This window comes from Colossoma macropomum, unplaced genomic scaffold (assembly GCF_904425465.1).
Source record: "Colossoma macropomum unplaced genomic scaffold, Colossoma_macropomum, whole genome shotgun sequence".
Taxonomy (NCBI): domain Eukaryota; kingdom Metazoa; phylum Chordata; class Actinopteri; order Characiformes; family Serrasalmidae; genus Colossoma; species Colossoma macropomum.
The window spans coordinates 1,940,210-1,959,710 of record NW_023494788.1 but is presented as its reverse complement, the minus strand read 5'-3'; the positions used below and the strand labels follow the sequence as shown (position 1 = coordinate 1,959,710).

Below are 19,501 nucleotides of genomic sequence, written 5' to 3'. Positions count from 1 at the left end.
CAAACGCCTCGTCCTGTGTTCAGAAACCACAACTGTAAATACACTTTACACTTCACAGGGATCAATAAGAGAACAGGAATCAATATGAATGACGTAATATTGCTACTATAGTGTAATAGTTAGGAATACAACTATATCATAATATATAGAAATTTAGAAAACAGCAGATATTTGCTAAAAACTAATAATTAGCATCAAAAAGGGTTCTCCTATTGTATACAAGCTTGACATCGTAACAGAAAAAATCCTTTTTGGTGCTATATAGAACCCTTTTCAAAAAGGTTCTATATAGATCTGTCTATCTATCTCTGTCTATTATCTGTCTCTTTATCTATCTGTCTGTCTGTCTGTTCATCTATCTATTAGCTGTCTATCTATGTATCTTAATCATGCAAGTGGTTCTTTGAGTGTTAATGGTTCTACATAGAACCATTTTCTTTACTAAAGAACCCTTGGAGAACCATCTTTCCTGTCTAAGACTGCACGTAAAGCCTGCAGTGGATGTGTTCAGACTGGAGCAGCTTGTTTTTGGGCGAATGCTGTTCTTCACGCTTCTCCCAGCAGATAAACAGGGAGATTACGCTGCTCTCCATAGCAACGCAGTGCAGCTGTGTGGGACGTTGCTATGATTCAGTTTTAGGGTCAGAGAAAGACGCTGTAGAGGATAATAAAGCTTTTAACCCTGTAAGAGCTTAAAGAGCCCTTATCCTACACTGTCTTGCATTTTGTTTCCCCTCTGAGCTTCACTTAAAATGTCTGTGTGATCATGTACCTAAAAATCACAACTCATTTTTACACTTTAAAAAGCAGCGCAGGCCAAAACACTCCTCATACACTATACTGCCAAAAGTATTCACTCACCCATCCAAATCATTGAATTCAGGTGTTCCAATCACTTCCATGGCCACAGGTGTATAAAACCGAGCCCCTAGGCCTGCAGACTGCTTCTACAGACATTAGTGAAAGAATGGTTCGCTCTTAGGAGCTCAGCGAACTCCAGTGTGGTACCGTGATAGGATGCCACCTGTGCAACAAGTCCAGTCATGAAATTTCCTCACTACTAAATATTCCACAGTCAACTGTCAGTGGTATTATAACAAAGTGGAAGCGATTGGGAACGACAGCAACTCAGCCACGAAGTGGTCGGCCACGTAAAATGACAGAGCGGGGTCAGCGGATGCTGAGGCGCATAGTGCGCAGAGGTCACCAACTTTCTGCAGACCTCCAAACTTCATATGGCCTTCAGATCAGCTCAAGAACAGCGTAGAGAGCTTCATGGAATGGGTTTCCATGGCCGAGCAGCTGCATCCAAAGCCTACATCACCAAGCGCAATGCAAAGCGTCGAATGCAGTGGTGTAAAGCGCCGCCACTGGACTCTAGAGCAGTGGAGACGTGTTCTCTGGAGTGACCAATCACGCTTCTCCATCTGCCAATCTGATGGACGAGTCTGGGTTTGGCGGTTGCCAGGAGACGGTACTTGTCTGACTGCATTGTGCCGAGTGTAAAGTTTGGTGGAGGGGGGATTATGGTGTGGGGTGTTTTTCAGGAGTTGGGCTCGGCCCCTTAGTTCAGTGAAAGGAACTCTTAATGCTTCAGCACCAAGAGATTTTGGACAATTTCATGCTCCCAACTTTGTGGGAACAGTTTGGGGACGGCCCCTTCCTGTTCCAACAGGACTGCCACCAGTGCACAAAGCAAGGTCCATAAAGACATGGATGAGCGAGTTTGGTGTGGAAGAACATGACTGGCCTGCACAGAGTCCTGACCTCAACCCGACAGAACACCTATGGGATGAATTAGAGCGGAGACTGCGAGCCAGGCCTTCTCGTCCAACATCAGTGTCTGACCTCACAAATGCGCTTCTGGAAGAAGGTCAAAAATTCCCATAAACACTCCTAAACCTTGTGGAAAGCCTTCCCAGAAGAGTTGAAGCTGTTATAGCTGCAAAGGGTGGGCCGACATCATATTAAACCCCATGGATTAAGAATGGGACGTCACTCAAGTTCATATGCGTGTGAAGGCAGACGAGCGAATACTTTTGGCAATATAGTGTATCTTCAGAGTGAGTGGGCGGGGCTCAACGCTGGCAGAAAAAATAGGATGATGTATGCAAATGTGTTGGTGTTTCAAGTCATGAAAACAATTTAAAACGGGCTGTTTTTGCAGCTCATCTAGACTGTATGGACTCGAGAATTTCATTTTAATGTTTACATGCTACATCAAAATGTTTTGTTCCAAAAAGCAGCGAAAACTGTTTTTTTTTCCATGATATTGGCTCTTTAAATAGTGGACCAGAGAAGGTCCTTAAAACAAACTTGGTCCTTCCCTAAAAGTAAAACTCCTGTTATAAGTGTGACTGTTTTGGTGTGCAATCTAATTTCAGGCATGTTAACAGTAGCAGACGACAGCCACTTCATTAAAACCATCTCCTTGTTTCTACACTCACTGTCCACTTTATCAGCTCCACTGACCGCATAGTTCGACAAATACAGACTGTAGTCCATCTGTTTCTCTGCATACTTTGTTACCCTGTTCTTCAGTGGTCAGGACCCCCATGGACCCTCACGGAACAGGTACTATTTGGGTGGTGGGTCATTCTCAGTACTGCAGTAACACTGACGTGGTGGTGGTGTGTTAGTGTGTGTTGCGCTGGTCTGAGTGGATCAGACACAGCAGTGCTGCTGGAGTTTTTAAACACCTCAGTGTCACTGCTGGACGGAAAATAGTCCACCAACTAAAAACAGCGTCCTGTGGGCAGCGTCCTGTGACCACTGATGAAGGACTAGAAGATGACCAACACAAACTGTGCAGCAGCAGATGAGCTATCGTCTCTGACTTTACATCTACAAGGTGGACTGACAAGGTAGGAGTGTCTAATAGAGTGGACAGTGAGTGGACACTGTGTTTAAAAAGTCCAGCAGCAGTGCTGTGTCTGATCCACTCGTATCAGCACAACACACACTAACACACCACCACCACGTCAGTGTTCCTGCAGTGCTGAGAATGATCCACCACCCAAATAGTACCTGCTCTGTGAGGGTCCATGGGGGTCCTGACCACTGAAGAACAGGGTAAAAGGGGGCTAACAAAGTATCAGAGAAACAGATGGACTACAGTCTGTAACTATAGAACTACAAAGTGCACCTATATAGTAAGTGGAGCTGATAAAATGGACAATGAGCACAGAAACAAGGAGGTGGTCATAATGTTATGCCTGATCGGTGTATATGGTCAGCAGAGCTGATACAGTGGACAGTGAGTGTAGAAACAGGGAGGTGGTGTTACTGAAGTGGTTGGTCTGAGTATGTAAGACTCTAAGTGTGTTCACTGTTCGACTGCTTTAAACACTAATTTGGACCACAGTCAGTCAGAACATAGACCCAGTTCTTAAACCAGTCCTCAGGGACCCCAAACCGCTCCAAATCTTTTGCTCTAATTTTGCTGTAACCCAGATCACACCTTTTTACCGCTCCTGGCTGTGTTCAGGTGTCTGGTAAAGGTGTATTTTGAGCTGGATGACAGCAAAATATATATTGAGGCAGCTCTTCTGAGTCTCTTCTGGCTAGTTTTTTTAAATACCATCAGCTGTTCATCAGGTATGACTGTCCTGTCCGCTGGCGTGGAAAGGTTAATGGTGTTTACAGTGAACTTGTTTATTTCTAATAAAACACTGAAATGAGTTTTTCTCTCAGTTCCCAGTTGGTACAGATGTGTTTATGTGGATTTATTAATTTAGAAATGGTGAGTAGATTACTTTTTTTTCATGAGTATAAATGAATCCCATTTTATTTTGAGAGACGTAATTAATCATAAGCAACGGATTATTTTTTCAGTAATTATCCCGACACTGCTGGAGGCAGATAATGAGGACTTGAAATTAAAACAGGATCTTAAATTCCAACAAATGAGAATGCTAGTGACATAAAAAGGCAGAACTGTAGTCCCCGTCCTCTCTACAATATATGAACCAATTAGATTTCTTTATACAGAAAGAACATTAAATAGTTGCAATGCAAGTTTGTTCTGATTTGGCACGTTAGGGAAATATCTATGAAAAGCTGTGAGACTTCTGAACAACTCTGAAGCAAATGTGTGATGATTTAATGCAGTTAGCACCATGCTAAGTGGCTAACAAGTATAAGCTTCTATTGTTAGCTACAGTAGACTTGTAGCTCTAGAGCTAAAACTAAAGACATCAAACTTCAGACATAAAAATTGACTTGGCTGATGGAAAACTTGTGGGATAAAATCAGGAAATGACTTCGTTGGTCAAACTACTGCTTTAAATACTGCATAGATGGATATTTCTATACAGCAATAATGACAATAATATTATTTACTTATTTATCTGTATTAGAAATAATATTAATAGCTAATTTTGCTAAACATCAGTCTGACTCTTCCCCACACAATCACCTAACAATTAACTGCTAAGAAAAACACAGAAGCTCTGAGAAAGTCTCTTTAATGAAGTATGTAAAGTCATGCACTAACATATCACAGGTAAAGAACAGGTTCTGACGGGTCTGTGTGTTGGGCCGTGCGTGGTTATGTGAGGATGTCCTGCGCCTGCTGCTCCACCAGGATCGCCATGCTCTTCACGTCTCCACACCAGAAGTCCAGACGCTCCTTCATGCCCTTGATCTGCACACAGGCACAACAAGAACTCCCATCAAACCGCCTGCTGCACTAAACACTCAAATTCAGCAGAGAGGACGAGCTGCGGTCAGCAGATCAGGTTAATACGCCCAACTGGAGCCCAGCCTCTGCACAGCTGAGCGCCTGAGAGCAGATCTGCTCTTCTTTTAACTGGATCCTGCCTCAGTAACTCCGATGATCAGCAATGCACTGCTGTGTGAGTAAAACCTCGTATCTCCAAATTGGTAACTTTACAGGAGAAGGAAAAAACATACTTCATTTTTAACGCAAGTCAATGGAACCAGAGTTTTTTCCAAGTCATTCTGGATCGTTTCTTTTGGACCGTTCATCATGAAATTTATACACAAAATAAAAGCCAACAGGTACTTTCAAATTCTGTCAAAAACTGAAAAATGATATTCGAGGTTTTGTTTTGACAGCAGCGAATGACAGTGTGACTGATGTGAGACTGATACTGTCATAACTTTCAGTGTTTAAAAAGGTAGTTTGTGACAAAACCTACACGTTTGGCTTTGTTAGATCACGTTACAAATCAAATAAAACTCACTACAGCATTCAGAAACACATTTTTAGGGGAAAACAGTAGATAAAATAGAAAAACAGCTATTGTGTATCAGTCTTAAAGGTACCAAATTGCTGCTTTTACAGTGTTTATGTTGGTACCTAACCCTAGTCTGAGGCTTTACACGCTCAAACTTTCATGCAACTAGTTGCATGTTGTAATTTCTATGCAACTTGCCAGTTAAAGCCTTTACACACTGAATGCAATGTATTTGGACGACAGTAAATTAATATGAGTGTGTGTATAACTGATGAAATCTTGCACATTTTTCAGGCGGTGAAAATTTGAAATTTTATTCACCCTCTGTTTAATTTTTGTGATCTTTCGCCAGCGACAAAAACTCACTGACCGCTCATGACCGCCACTGCTGTTGGCATGACAACAACCAAGATGACGGAGCGCTTTGTTCCAGCAAACAGAACTTTTTCACAAACGTCAGAGGGATCAGGATCTTCAAAAGCAGCTCAAACCGAGATGATCATTAGCGCGGCTGTTTGTTGTCATGGCTCAGAGAGCCAGGAAACAGAAAACCTACCTATCTAGCTCCCTTGAGTCAAGGGGGGTGGGGTGGGGGGGGTGGTCCTTTCATCCACCCAATAAACCATCTTCCATTTTATTTCATTGTCCATTAATCCCACAAAATCTGTCATTTTAAAGTATGTTGTCCAACATGATCATGTTATGATTGGCCGTTTCATGAAGTTGACACTCTTGCAGCTGAGTTTTATATGAGTTCCAGGACGCTTTACATTATGCAACTCTAGTGCAGTTTCATGTAGGTTTCAAGCAACTAATGTTGCATGACAATCTCACTGTGTAAACCCAGCCTTCATCTCGTTTTTAGAATGAATGCCGTTAAACCCTCCATCTTACTGTAGTGACACTGAGATCAGTGCAGGTGTAAGTGGGAGGAGTTTGCGTTACCTGTGGCAGGTCCAGCACCCGCGGCTGCACCCACGTCATGTGCACCTTCTGATCCACCTCATCAATACTGCCTTTAATGAGGCCGACGGACAGAGCCTTCATCACCAGGAGCTCCACCTGAGAGAGAAAAACACACTCAGCAAAACAGGAGAGGAGCTACAGTTTTTGTGTCTACAGAGAAACTCAACTCTTACAAGTCTGTAGTTATTAAGCCCTTTTCAGACGGGATTAGTTTTACACTGGGAGGTGGTACAATACCAGTTTACCACAGAACGTCTAACATTTATGGCCAATTCGCACAGGATAAGAACTCTTGGTCTAAATGACAGAGACGGGAGGAGCTACTCACACTTACACACCGCCTTCACTCCAGGAAAGAGTAAAAAAGACATAAAAAAGATGCACTGACCCTAAACATCTGGCTTATCTTAAGCGAATGCACTGTGCCTTTAGCATCACCATTAGGGCCTGCCATGAAAAAATATTGAAGTCTATGAGGACCTTCGTTTCTACAAACGCATGCTGAGCAATATTTAACTGTTAAACGCGCATTTGTTAAATAAACAATGAGTATTTCCTAAATGTAAGATATTACGTCTACTATTCGGTAGTATTAACTAGTATTAAGCATCAAAACATATAGCTTCTTATATTTAGGCTCATACAAGGACGAGGCTTCTTATTTGAATTTTCCGGTTTCACCTGGAATAGCGGCAGCATTCTGGACTCACGCGTCGCCACTGTTAGAACTAATAAAAGAATCGTTTTCCAGCAGTCACGAAACTTTTCATAGCAAAATGTCATAGCATCACCCGCATTAGCGGAGCGTCCGCGTCAGGCAAAACGAACCCGCAGAGAGTATGCGAGCTTGTAAGCCTAAGAAGATGCTTTCGGCTTCACGCAACCCTCGAGAATTTCGTTTCGCAAGAAGTACGCTGAGGTTTCTGGTCCTGAGTCTGTTGAGTGTTAGTGTGTGTGTTAGCTTGGGTATTCACAGCAAACAGTCAACTTCACCGCATAATAGCAAACTTTTTCCTGTAATTTTTAAGAGTTCTAGTTTGTACATGTTAGATTGTGATGTTACAGCTTGATTTTAGCCACAGAGAACACAAGTAAACGCCTCCATTCTTAAGACACTCCTTTTCCACTGAATATGAGTGTTTCACTGACAAGGAGATTCGCACGGGATTAATATAACCTGCGGCTATTTTTGTGGCTCATTTTACGGAAAATAAAAGGCGGCAGAATCTTTACTGATGCAGGAGCGCTGAGAAGTCGACTGACATGGCCCATTCGGACAGGACTAAAATCACCGGGAAACACAGGAAAAAAAAAAAATCACATCACCCACCTTCTCATGTAAATAGAATCATTATTATAACCAATTACATTCTGCATAGACAGGTTTAAGTGTGCCCTTCTGACTTTTTTGTTTTGTTTTAATGTTAGAAAAATTGACAAAACTGTAAACAAAACAATACCTTTTGAAACAGGACCTCTTCTACTTACAAACACAAATGTGGTATTGATTCAAGTTCTGAATTTCCCCTTTAACACAATTGCTCCACTAGTTTCAATGAAATGCAAGTTAGAAACAATTTATATATTTTTTTCTATTTATATTGTATATATATTCTATTATTTATAGTTATTTCTGGCAATAATCGTGATTTCTAAGGGTTTGCTAAGCTTTTTCTAAGCCAACAAACACAAACAAATGCCTGTAATGTCGACAAGAGACGAAGAGACTCAGCCCACAAAACTAAAACTGATTCAAACGAGCCACGTTCTCTAATTTACTCAGAGGTAGTGGAACGCACCTCGTTCACCGGGACCTTGGTGCTCTGAGCGATTTCCTGGAATGTGAGCTGCCTGTGATTCGCTGGTCTGGTGAAAGTCATCTGGAGAAATTAGGAAAACAAGTGGAAATCAGAAAACATTTACTGTAAAACAGTTCTAAACTGACCACACAAATCAAGTGAATTTTGTATTTAAGGTTCCCATATCCTACAATTTTCTCCCCCAACAGAGATCAGCTTACAACATTTGTATGAGTTTATTTACCAAAAACAGTCAAAATTCATTATTTTGGTTATACATATATATTTTAGTTGTATTTTTGTTACTGCGCCTTTAAGACTGATATATGTAAATGAGCTAAATGAGCTCTTTTATAATTGGCTGCCTAGCGCTGTGCCTCTTTCAAAAAGCTGTCTAGTGTAAAACACTCTGATGTGCTTATTTAGCAAAAATCTGATCATATTTAGACATTTTTCTCTCCGCTTAACATCGTGCCTAATAACGTCCCTTACTCGCAGTAAAATCAACGTAACACACGGCCTCTCACGACTTAATGCTTTTAGCAAATGGCTGACAATATAAAACATAAAATACATGATTTTTCAATGAATAATTCAGTAATAATATAAAATAAATAATATAAAATCAAGATAAATATTTTGCCTAGAAACATTGCTCATTCTGTTATGTTGTTGTTTCCAAGCAACCACAGACTACTGAAAGAGGACTTTGGACAATGTTCACTGTACACTGCAGTCACTTCATCAACACTTTAACTGTCTGTCACATAATAATGAACATATCAAGACGTAGCACTGTTTACAGTAAAAACATTCACTTTATAAGTCGTCTCTGCTCAACAAATTGTCACGACAATGACAATGCTAATTTCCACAGTAATTTCCAGTCTTATATTAGCATCAAGCTAACGGTTCCTTTCTCCACGGTGTGGCTGAATCGTCAGAAATGAGGAGAATACAATTCAGCAATCGCTTTAAAAACTGACAGGAACAAATCCACATTCCACTCCATCGGGAAAACACTGAAAAAGCTGAGCTCAACCTGATATTTAGTTGTATGGCTCTGTAAAACTTAAGGTCACTACTTTATTTGGCGGAAGGATATTAAAGCACGTCTGATACAACGTTTAGTGCTGCTTTGCTTCACTTTGTTCTTTATTTTGCCTAACATTTGTACAAAAGCCCAAATCCCTGCCGTGATGTTACTCACCATCACACACTTCCTCTCCGGCTCTGTTGCTTATACAGCAATACAGATACAAACAACACGCCACCCAGAACTATCTGAGTCCTGCAGGTGGAAATGTCTTACCTCCATCACACACAGCAGCTGGATCTTCTGCATGAGTTTGGGCTCCTGAGCTGCGAGATCAGGCTGGAACACAGACGCAGCTATTAACACATATTCAGCAGCATAAACACCATAAATGCCTCACACATCACTACATCCCAGCAGAGCGTTCCTGTTAGATTTTGGAGGGGGAACATTGACTTATTAGGGCGGGAACAAATAGAGAGTGAAATTTCTAAACCAATCCAACATCTCCTGAACATGGAGCACACAGTAGGGGGTGCTGTTGCGCTCAACAACACTGTCTGATGCACAAGCCTGCCATTAGCACATTGATGTGGCACGGCTAAAAAAGACCCCCAGAAAGAACACATCCCACGCAGTGAAATAAACATCACCTCTTACAGAGAAGAACTGTTCTGTTATCTAATGGCAGCATTTCATTAGCTAGCTTGTTTGGCGTGTTAGAGGCAGATTAGACGAATTTGGGGGTGAGGTTTTAGGGGTTTTTGGAACTGTAAGCTTACAAATTTGGATCTACAGTCGTATGCAAAAGTTTAACCATGCCTCATCAAATTCCATGTTGTTGCTGACTCTAAATAAGAAAACACGTCCTCTACAGAGACACAATTCTGCATATTTTAATACACGATTACTGTTTATTCACTGAATTTAACACAGTGGGGAAAAATAAAACATAAAACACACAGGATGCATTTTGTGTGTTAATTTTTCCTGAATTTGTTAAATTCAGCAAATAAACAGTAACTGTGTATTAAAATGAGCAGAAGTGTGTCTCTGTAGAGGACGTGTTATTTGCGCTTAGAGAATTAACAGCATGGAATTTGAACAGGAACACCCAAACTCTCGCACACAGCAGCTCAAAAGTATTGTCAGCAATATCATTAACCATTCAGACGTTTTTAGGCATAGAAATCTGAGGATTTTATTATAATTCAATGTGTTTGATTAATTTTTTGGTAGGAATTACTGTTAAAAATACACTGGACACATTAGTTCACCCAGTCATATGTACTACACAGCTGTGGAAAATAAACAATAAAAACAATACAGCAAACTGCCTTTGTTTTAGTTTTATGTTTTTTTTCTACTGAATGCTTGAGAAGGTTATTTTGGCCTACAAAGTGAGTGCATACTGTGATATTTCATTTAGTTGATATTATTAAACATAATCAATCATTTCTAATATTCCAAAATTGATATAGTGGAATCACCACCTTCAGACAGAGGATGAAGTGTTTTACACAGCTAGAAATTACAGCAAATTTTCTGTAATAGTTTTAATGTATCTTTACAATAGGACTTGACCTCAGACTGCTCCCTCACCTGCTGCCCCCAGGCGGATTTCAGGGCTCTGAACTTCTCCACGTTCCCCGAGTTAAAGGCGTAGAGCGTCTCTATCAGCCACTGTTTATCTGTGTTCCTCAGAGACTCCAGCACTGGATGCATCAGCTGAAAAACAGTCAGTCGTCTCAAACTTTAAACAACAACACAGTCGTCAAATATCTATGATAACAGCATATTCATTACTACCTGTGCAGCCCTTCATTCATTTTTCAATGTGATCGTTAAACTGAATCAGAGGCAAATAAAAGCAGTACTGGGACATCCCTGTGTTCGTGGTCTGTGGTCACATCATTTTGATCAGCTAATATTTTTCACACTTTTAATGCACTTTAATATTTCTTGAAGAAGCTGGAAGTGTAGAGAGATGATTTACTGAATCAAATCGGTGTTTAGTGCATTAAATCATTCTTATTTTACAAAAATCGCTTTTGAATCTTATCAGAAATCACAGAATCGTCTATTGATTTGCTGTCTGCTCAAAGACTCACACCTGTACCCATCACAGCAGAGACACTAAAACAACATGAACAACATTACTTCCCGATCACATACCAGCTCTCCGAAATTGTACACGCCCTCCCCGAGCAGTCCAGCCAATCCCAGTGTGAAGGCTCTCTCCTGCTGCTCCGCCTCTGCAGGAAGATGAGCAACACAAACACGATCACAACAGGAGCAAAACTGAACAAAACAGTCATGTGTCATATCAGCCAGCTAACTCAGTTCCACTCGGGAATACATCAAGGTACAGATGGTGACTTCCTGTTTACACCTGGTCACTTCATGCTTCTTGAGCATCAGTATCAGCTAAAACTGAGATCAGAGTCCATCAGTACACCAAGGTTACATACTAGGATCTTTAGATTTTAGGGTTCTTGAATCCATATAGGCAGCTAGTCTGAGCCTCTCACTGCTATTCCTGAATAAAATAATCTCTGTTTTATCTTCATCCAACTGCAGAAAGTTTTGTCCCATCCAGTCAGTGATGAGCTCAAGGCTCTTACAGAGTGAGTCAAGGGAACCACAGCTGTCTGGGGAGAGGGCCGAGTAGATCTGAGTATCATCTGCATAGCTGTGGGAAGATATCCCGTAGTCTTGTAGGATTTAGCCAAGATGCAACATGTATAAAATAAGAAATGGCCCAAGAACTGAACCCTGGGGGGACATATTATTTATAACATTATTTTCTATTTCCACAAAGTAGTCCCTTCCTTGCAGGTGTGAACCGAACTATTTTAGGACAGTTCCTGAGATCCCAACCCAGTTCTCAAGTCTATTTATGAGAATTTTGTGGTCAATGGTATCAAAGGCAGCGCTGAGATTGAGCAGTAACAGAACATATGTTTTTTCCAGAGTTTGTATTTAAACAAATGTCATTAATAACCTTAATAAGAACCGTCTAAGTACTATTATTAGGCCAAAAACCTGACTGAAATTTGTCTAGATGGCTATTTAAGGACAGAAAGCCAGTAAGTTCCTTGAAGAGAAATTTCTCAATAAATTTTTCCAAGGAAAGGCTGATTTGAAATCAGCCTGTAATTACTCAGGAGTTGGCTCCAAGTTTCTCTTTTTAAAGAGAGGCTTCACAACTGCAGCTTTTAATTTGTTAGGAAAAATGCCCAACATGAGTGACGTGTTTACTATCTGAAGTATGCCTGCTGTTATTGAGTGAAACACATTCTCAAAAAAATTGGTTGGTAACTCACTGTATCGATTTAATTACTGACAGCACCAAACTGGGACATTTTAACCATGATATCTTTGTGGTGATGGAGAGGACATGGACTCTTTGGTGGATAGAGATGTATTAATTGCTTGTCTGATGTTATGCATTTCAGTGTTAGAAAGCATGCAAACTCATTACATTTGTCAGGTGATACTAACTCAGGGGCCATATATGCAGGTGACTTTGTTAGTTCGGCGAGTTTTCTGCTGTTTGTAATATTATTATAAATAACACTGGAGAAAAAGGATTGTTTAGCTTTGCACATTTCTGTGTTGTAATCATGCAGCCCATCTTGGAAGATTTCTTTGTGGATCTGAAGCACATACTGAATCTCTTTTGGCCCAAAGATGCTGATAAATGACATTACAAGGGGGAAAAGTGGGCGTGGCTTGGCTTTATTCCTACTGCGACAGTCTCTCCAATGGTCAGGATTACCTGGCAGGTCCTTCGCGTCCACGCAGCCCAGGTACCGCAGAGCATCCTTGTAGTAGAGCGCATGGTTTCCAATAATGCGGTAATATTTGCTGGAGAGGTCGTAGAATCGCCCGTGTACAGACGTCACGCCCGGCAGGTTGTTCAGCATCTCCTCCACTTCCTCGATCAGTTTCTAAACAATAAACAACAGCAAAAAACAGCAGATAACCTAAGAGGGATGATATGGCAAAAAACATAACATCGTAGTCTAAATAAGGGATGTGCAGAGGTACTTCAGCACACAGTGAGTTCATAAAGTTTGTGTATGAATTTCTTTCTTCTTTCCTCTAATATTTATTTGGCATTTGTTTTCTTTATATCATTAAAATCATATATTCCATAGTCATGTATAGATTATTGCAGTTAAAATTGCAGAAAAACATGTTTTTTCTTCAAAATATGGCCTCAGCCTTCACACATGACTGTGGGGACGAGCTCTTCTGAGGTACTTGGAATTCTAGATAATTGATAATAAATCCAATATTGCTAAATTAAGTAACACGTTTTTTTAAGTGTAATATATCTGTAAACGCTAGGGACACAAAAATGGACGCTTCTGTAGAATGACCCTCAAAAGAGTTTGGAGATACAATTGATCACCATAATGATAAGACATCGCATCACCCACCCCTAAAGTAACCCAGTCCTGTGTGACTCACCTTAGTAGCAGGTAAATCATTGATGTCCAGTTTGAGGCTGCCGATGACCGTTTTACAGAGAATAACCGCTTCATCACTCACTTTCACCTTATTTGAGGAAACCACAAAACAGAAAATTCAAATTATACCACCTCCTTACATCAACTACAGAGAAAAGGAAGGAAGAAGTAAAGAAGACAAACATATCAGCCTGTAAGGCTGACATACCTTCTCTTTCGTTTTCTCAAGAAAAGTTATGGCAGTGTTTGGGTCTGTTGAAAGTCAACAAGGTTAGTATTCCACACAATAATGCGACAGAACGTGTAAAGTATTGTAATGTGAAGTATTTTACCTGGCATTCGTCTGACAACGTGGAGGATTATTTCTACTAACGACAACGGATTGATTCTGAAAATGAAAAAGAGAACAAAGGCACTCGAGAGAGGACAGGCTTTAAACTACTGACGATAATTACGGTGGTAAACACTGTCACATAACATTATAAATACTATACGCTGAATTCAAATATGCAATCAGTTAAAATAGGCGTGGAGAAAAAAAAAGATAAGGTGTAGGGCTGAAAGATTTAGGAAAAATATCTAATCAAATATCTAATCGATCACATTTTTTTCTGGCTAATACTATGATTGCAATTTAAATGCAATTATTTTCTAAAGATTAATCCACATTAATACAAAAAGTAATTTTTCAACAAAAAACAATATATAAATGAACAAGTTATTCACAAAAGCAGCCCATATGAGAACATATTGGGATTTAAATGTGATTATTTTGATTGATACACATTTTCTTATTACAAATTAAGCTCTTTTCCTTTTTTACCAAGATCAGCACATTCTTTTTTTTTCAGGCTGTGTAGTGGGCCAGACTCCCAGTTCCTGAACTGTGTTATCAGGTTAAATTTCCCCAACTTAAAACTTAGTAAACAATGTTGAATTAGGTAAGATATAAATACAATTGCAGCTCTTGCAATTTGATAATTGCACTCTTTCAAATTCTGATTTTGATATTAAAACAATTAATTGTTCAGCCCTAAAATGGCAGCACGTGGAACAGAAGAGGAAGGAAAATAAGTTTTTGGTAAATCATAAAGCAGAAAACTACCATGAAATATTGAGTGACCTGCTGACATTGTACAGAGCTGTGGAGCGTCATTAACAATAAAATCTTTTTGGACTCTTGTTTGAATTGCTTTCCTCTGAATCTCAGCGCTGTCGGTGACGAGCACCGCGAGCAGTTTTATCGGGTCATTTCCAGCTTGGAAAAACTCTAAGAGCTCTAGGAAGAGCTCTAGAACATTTAGGATATAATGTAATCATGTTTTCTATTTTAATGTTAAAGTTTGTTTTCTTGCAATATTCAAATGTATCACATAAAATCCCTAAAGGATAGAAAAAAATCTAAAAACAGATTTGAATTCAGTACAAAATTACTATCACAACCATTTTGCTAAGATCATCATTTTCTCAAACAGAAACTAAGCAAGTCTGACACACAAACTCACCTGTGTTCAAAATCACTGATGAAGTTTTCATAAAGCTGTAAAACAACAACAGAGAAAAATAAGCATGCTGTTAACGTGTCTTAGTGCTAAAGTGCTCATGGTTTTGTTACTCGCAGTTTTATTTTTTGATTTACGGATGCATTACCTGGATGAGGGCGTCACCTTTGGAGAAATAGGGGTCTTGCACGAAATCTGTCAGCTTCAGTGTCAGCTGGTGCCACAACCTTTCAAACAAAAGCAAAACATCTCAGACCTGTAAGTTACAGCTGGCTGAGCTGTTCAGCAGCACATAGCGGAGGGTATAATAGAAGGGGTGCAACGATACACTCAGCCCATGAATCGATTCACGATACTGGGTCCACAGTTCAGCATTCTCACATTATTTTGAACAAAATTTGAGCAAAGGAAAAAATTTGTTACTATAATCATGTTGCTGCACAGCTTAGTAATGACACTACAGCTGGGAGGAAGGATGAGTGGTGGAGTGAGGTGAAGACTGGTGCTGATCGTTTGCAAATACTGTTGATGCAGTTTTGCATTGTGATATCATGATTTCACAAAGTATTGTCAAAGTCCTATTTAATACAGTGAAGAAGGAGTTTATATGTGTCACTATAACATTTACTGGATGTCTGTGATGTGTTTTGCTTTTAAGCATTATGTGTTTTGGCAAAATATGATGAATATAAACACATTTCATACAGAGCTACTACATTCACTAAAATCTCTGTATCCAGATCAGTTATCTTAACCCTAACCCATCTTATCTCTCACAAAAAAAAAGTAACGCCTGTACGAGGGGCATAAACCTAAAGAACCTTCCTATTCTCACTCTGGGCTAAAAGGGGGAAAAGTTCCTGCATAATTAAATGGTTAAGATGTAAACAGAGTCAGAGTGGTTTGGAATGAAACCAAAAAACCATCCTAGATAAACTTACTGAGTCAGAATTGTTCACAGTGGTGGTGATAGGAACCAGACGTCCACCTCTAAAAGCTCCCTCACAGAAAGTTACTACAGTAAATGGTTATGAATTCACTGCCTGATGTCTGAGACATTAGCTAAGCCCAAAACCACATACTACTATACTACACATGCTATACTAATGGATGGACATCTGTTGGTGCTGTACTGTTTTTGACATACTATATAGTACAGTAGAATGCGGTTTGGACGCAGACATTGTTTTATGATAGTTTTGAGAAGATTTTGGCCTTAAACTCCATTCATGGTGGAGGGATACATAATATGCAGGGCGTTATGAGACAAAATAGTCCCCAAAGAAAACTTATTTCAGATTTTCCACTATTTTCCATCATCAACATTCCATATAAACTCGTGTAGGTTGACTGGTGGTTCTGGATAGTAAATAAAATGTCCATATTTGTGTTGTAGTCATGGCGACCCCTGGTTCCTATCACCACCACTGTAAAGACATCTGAACCATTTTACACCAAACCTCTCTGAATCTCTCTGATTACACCTCACACACTGAATTATGGAGTGTTCTGTCTGGGTCGTAATGAGCAGATGTTGGCAAACAGTAGATACATTTGAAGTAAATGCTTTTATTAATAAGCTAGAGACTTAACTAAACTCATACTTTAACGTATTTTTTTTTTTATCAAAAGCTTTAAAAAGGACATTAAAAAGGACATTAAATCCGTGTTATTACTATACGGAATCATTCCCTACTGTATTAAATGCTTTGCTCCTGCATTAACAACCCTCCAGGCTGTGTTAACGCCGCGTTATTATGGTATTATATCTTTGTTATTACTGTTTCTCCCTGTTAGCTCCGCTGCTAAGTGACTCAGCCTCGCCGCTTTATTCTTACTTTCTGTTGTAACAATCCTCCAGTTTGTGCCATTCTGCTGCCATTTCTGGCGTGGCGCTGCTGCTCTGCTGCAGTTTGAGGAAACCCGACCGCGTCTTTCATCCTGAAAATTCAATATTTTACTGTTTATCGCTTCAACGATGCGCTGTCGTTAGCGTAGCGTGCTAACTGCTAACTGTCCGACTGTCGACTCTCTTATTCTTTGAATTTTAGCGTGAATCGCCGTTAGCTCGCCACCGACACCCAGCGGCAGGATAAGAGCGTAACAGCCAGGGGGAGACCGAGACGCAACGGAAGAAAACGAGCTGTCCCTAAAGGGGAACTCCACCGAATTTTCAAAACGTTAAACGGTTATGATGTACACAAAGTCATTCAGAGCGGTTTGGTGTGAAACGCTCCGTCCTAGAGAAACTTACCGAGTCAGAACTGTTCACAGTGGTGGTGATAGGAACCAGACGTCTGAAGAGTTTACTGCCTGTAGAAGCTTCCTCACAGAAATTTTGTTCATGGATTTTTTTTGTTATTTTCTGTTTAATGAACTTTAACGCCGATCAAGAGCTGATTATGCTGCACGTATGTAACCCTTTTAATGTTTAGGAGAAATCTAATAGATTAACACAAGGACAAACTTTACATGCATAAATAGTGTCATACTGTCAAATAAATAAATAAATAAATAAATAAATGAATAAATGAATGAATGAATGAATACTTTCCACCTTAAATGGTGCAGGAGTTACATTTTGGTGCCTGAAAGAAACAGCTGCACCATTTAAGGTGGAACGGAAGATTCGACTGTGAGGAGCGCTTTTCTCCAACTGCAATAAACTTAACACAAATGTATTATGAATCCTAATAATTAATGTTAGTTAGAATTATAATGGTAAAATACCTATCGTAAGTAAAAGGTCACCTCAAGAATAGTGTTATCCTCACTTGGAGCAATATCACAGAATTTTCAAAATTCCCCAAAAAGCATCTGAATTACATTTACTGGATAAAAAGCTGCAAAATTAACAAAAGTGAATAGAAATTTTAAATGAGGGACAACGAAAATTCAACTTTCTTTAATTTTATCATTAATTTCACAACAAAACATCTTGTAACACAGCATGATACAAATTATATTAAGTACATCACATTCTTAATCTTTCATACATACTTTACATATTCTTTACCAAAATATCACAAGGCCATCTAAGACAATATAGAGTAATTCTCCCCTTTAGCAGAGAACAAAAATCAGAAAATCACTGTTTTAGCAGATGATTGTACTTCCAAAAGAGCAGGAGTGATCAGAGAAGCTGTCAAACCCAAAATAAAGAGGTTTTAGAGGACGTCCGCTGCCGTACGGTGTCCATATGCTGTGATATATGTAGCGCTTTGCTCTGCTTCAGTTGATGCTAAAGCCCAGGATGAATAAATAAATAAATATCAGTGCATTAAAGCAGAGCACGACACCTCAATAGAACTATAAAACAGTTTAGAACGTGTTTCAATTCATTCTTGTACCTAAAAGGGCTGCAGGGGCTGCGTTCACATTACACCACCCAAAGCTGATTTTTTGACACTTAAGTGATTTTTTTGAACGCTGATCTTTTCTAAAGTGGATCCGATCCACTTTCACACGCACTCCTAGATCACATTCGTGTCCGTCAAGTTGCCATGGCGACAATAATAAGAACAGTCAGACTGTGCGTGCACACTTCGCTGTGGTCATCATACAGTGGAGATGAAAATGGAGGACATTTTATGATGGACTGTCTATCAAACAATTTTTTTGTTGTTCATGGCAACTGCACACTCAAAAAAGATGGTTCTCCAAGGGTTCTTTAGTAAAGAAAATAGTTTTACATGGAACCATGAACACTCAAAGAACCCTCTGCATACATAAATGGTTCTTTGCATCGTGAAATGCTCCTCTAATTGATGGAGAACGTGCTGTAGATGGTTCTATAAGTCAATTATTATTTTTTTTTCTGTACATGTACATCCTATTTAATATTATTTATCAAGCTGTTTAGATTAATTTGAGTTAAGTTCTCTTCCCTAACATGACAGTTACACCTCTGAAGCATCATTATGGTCCAATCAGCGCTGATACCTGACTCAATCGCTCGTTAAAGACATTAAATACTCAATCAAGTTTTGCTATTCAGTGTGCATCATGCATGACGTTACTGATTCAGCAGACGTGTTCACACTTAAGACGGATCCCTGCGCACACAAAAGTGAACCGTCAAAGCAAAAAGATCAGATCTGAATGATAAAATCAGAGCTGAGCAATAATGTAACACTGTAAAAGTAAAAGTCAGGTCAAATTTGAAGTCGACCTCTTGCATGGCTTTTTTTCTTTATTTTTCTCAGCTAAGTTTCTCAGTTTCTTGAATCCTGGTGGAATCTCGAGGACCGGGGGGGCTCTGTGTGGTGGGGGAGCCATAGTGTATTTATGGTAACTGCAATGATCAAACTAACCAACAACAAACTATGCGATTTTAGCGAATGAAGATGCAACCACACTGTTTTTTTGAGTAAGCGCCACTTAAACTGTAACATAAAGGAGGATTTCTGATTGCAATAAGTTTAGAAAATTAGAAAAAATAACGCAAAAGGTTGACTTAAAATTTTAGGTTTGACCGACTTTTAATTTTTTTAGCGAATGTGAACGCAGCCTAAACTCT

General features: G+C 39.6%; 1 protein-coding gene across 1 annotated transcript; it reads right to left on the bottom strand.

Moving 5' to 3' along the window:
* Positions 1–4,449: 4,449 nt before the first annotated feature.
* On the bottom strand, positions 4,450–18,181 carry psmd13 (proteasome 26S subunit, non-ATPase 13). The gene is made up of 14 exons (XM_036567927.1): positions 18,173–18,181; positions 16,821–16,915; positions 15,131–15,209; positions 14,986–15,020; positions 13,813–13,868; positions 13,689–13,732; positions 13,482–13,568; positions 12,784–12,955; positions 11,178–11,257; positions 10,605–10,730; positions 9,279–9,341; positions 7,967–8,047; positions 6,147–6,263; positions 4,450–4,645 (listed from the first exon to the last, which is right to left on the bottom strand). Exons 1-14 carry the CDS (start codon positions 18,179–18,181, stop codon positions 4,550–4,552), a joined length of 1,140 nt encoding a protein of 379 aa, XP_036423820.1. The 3' UTR covers positions 4,450–4,549.
* Between the last annotated feature and the right edge of the window lie 1,320 nt (positions 18,182–19,501).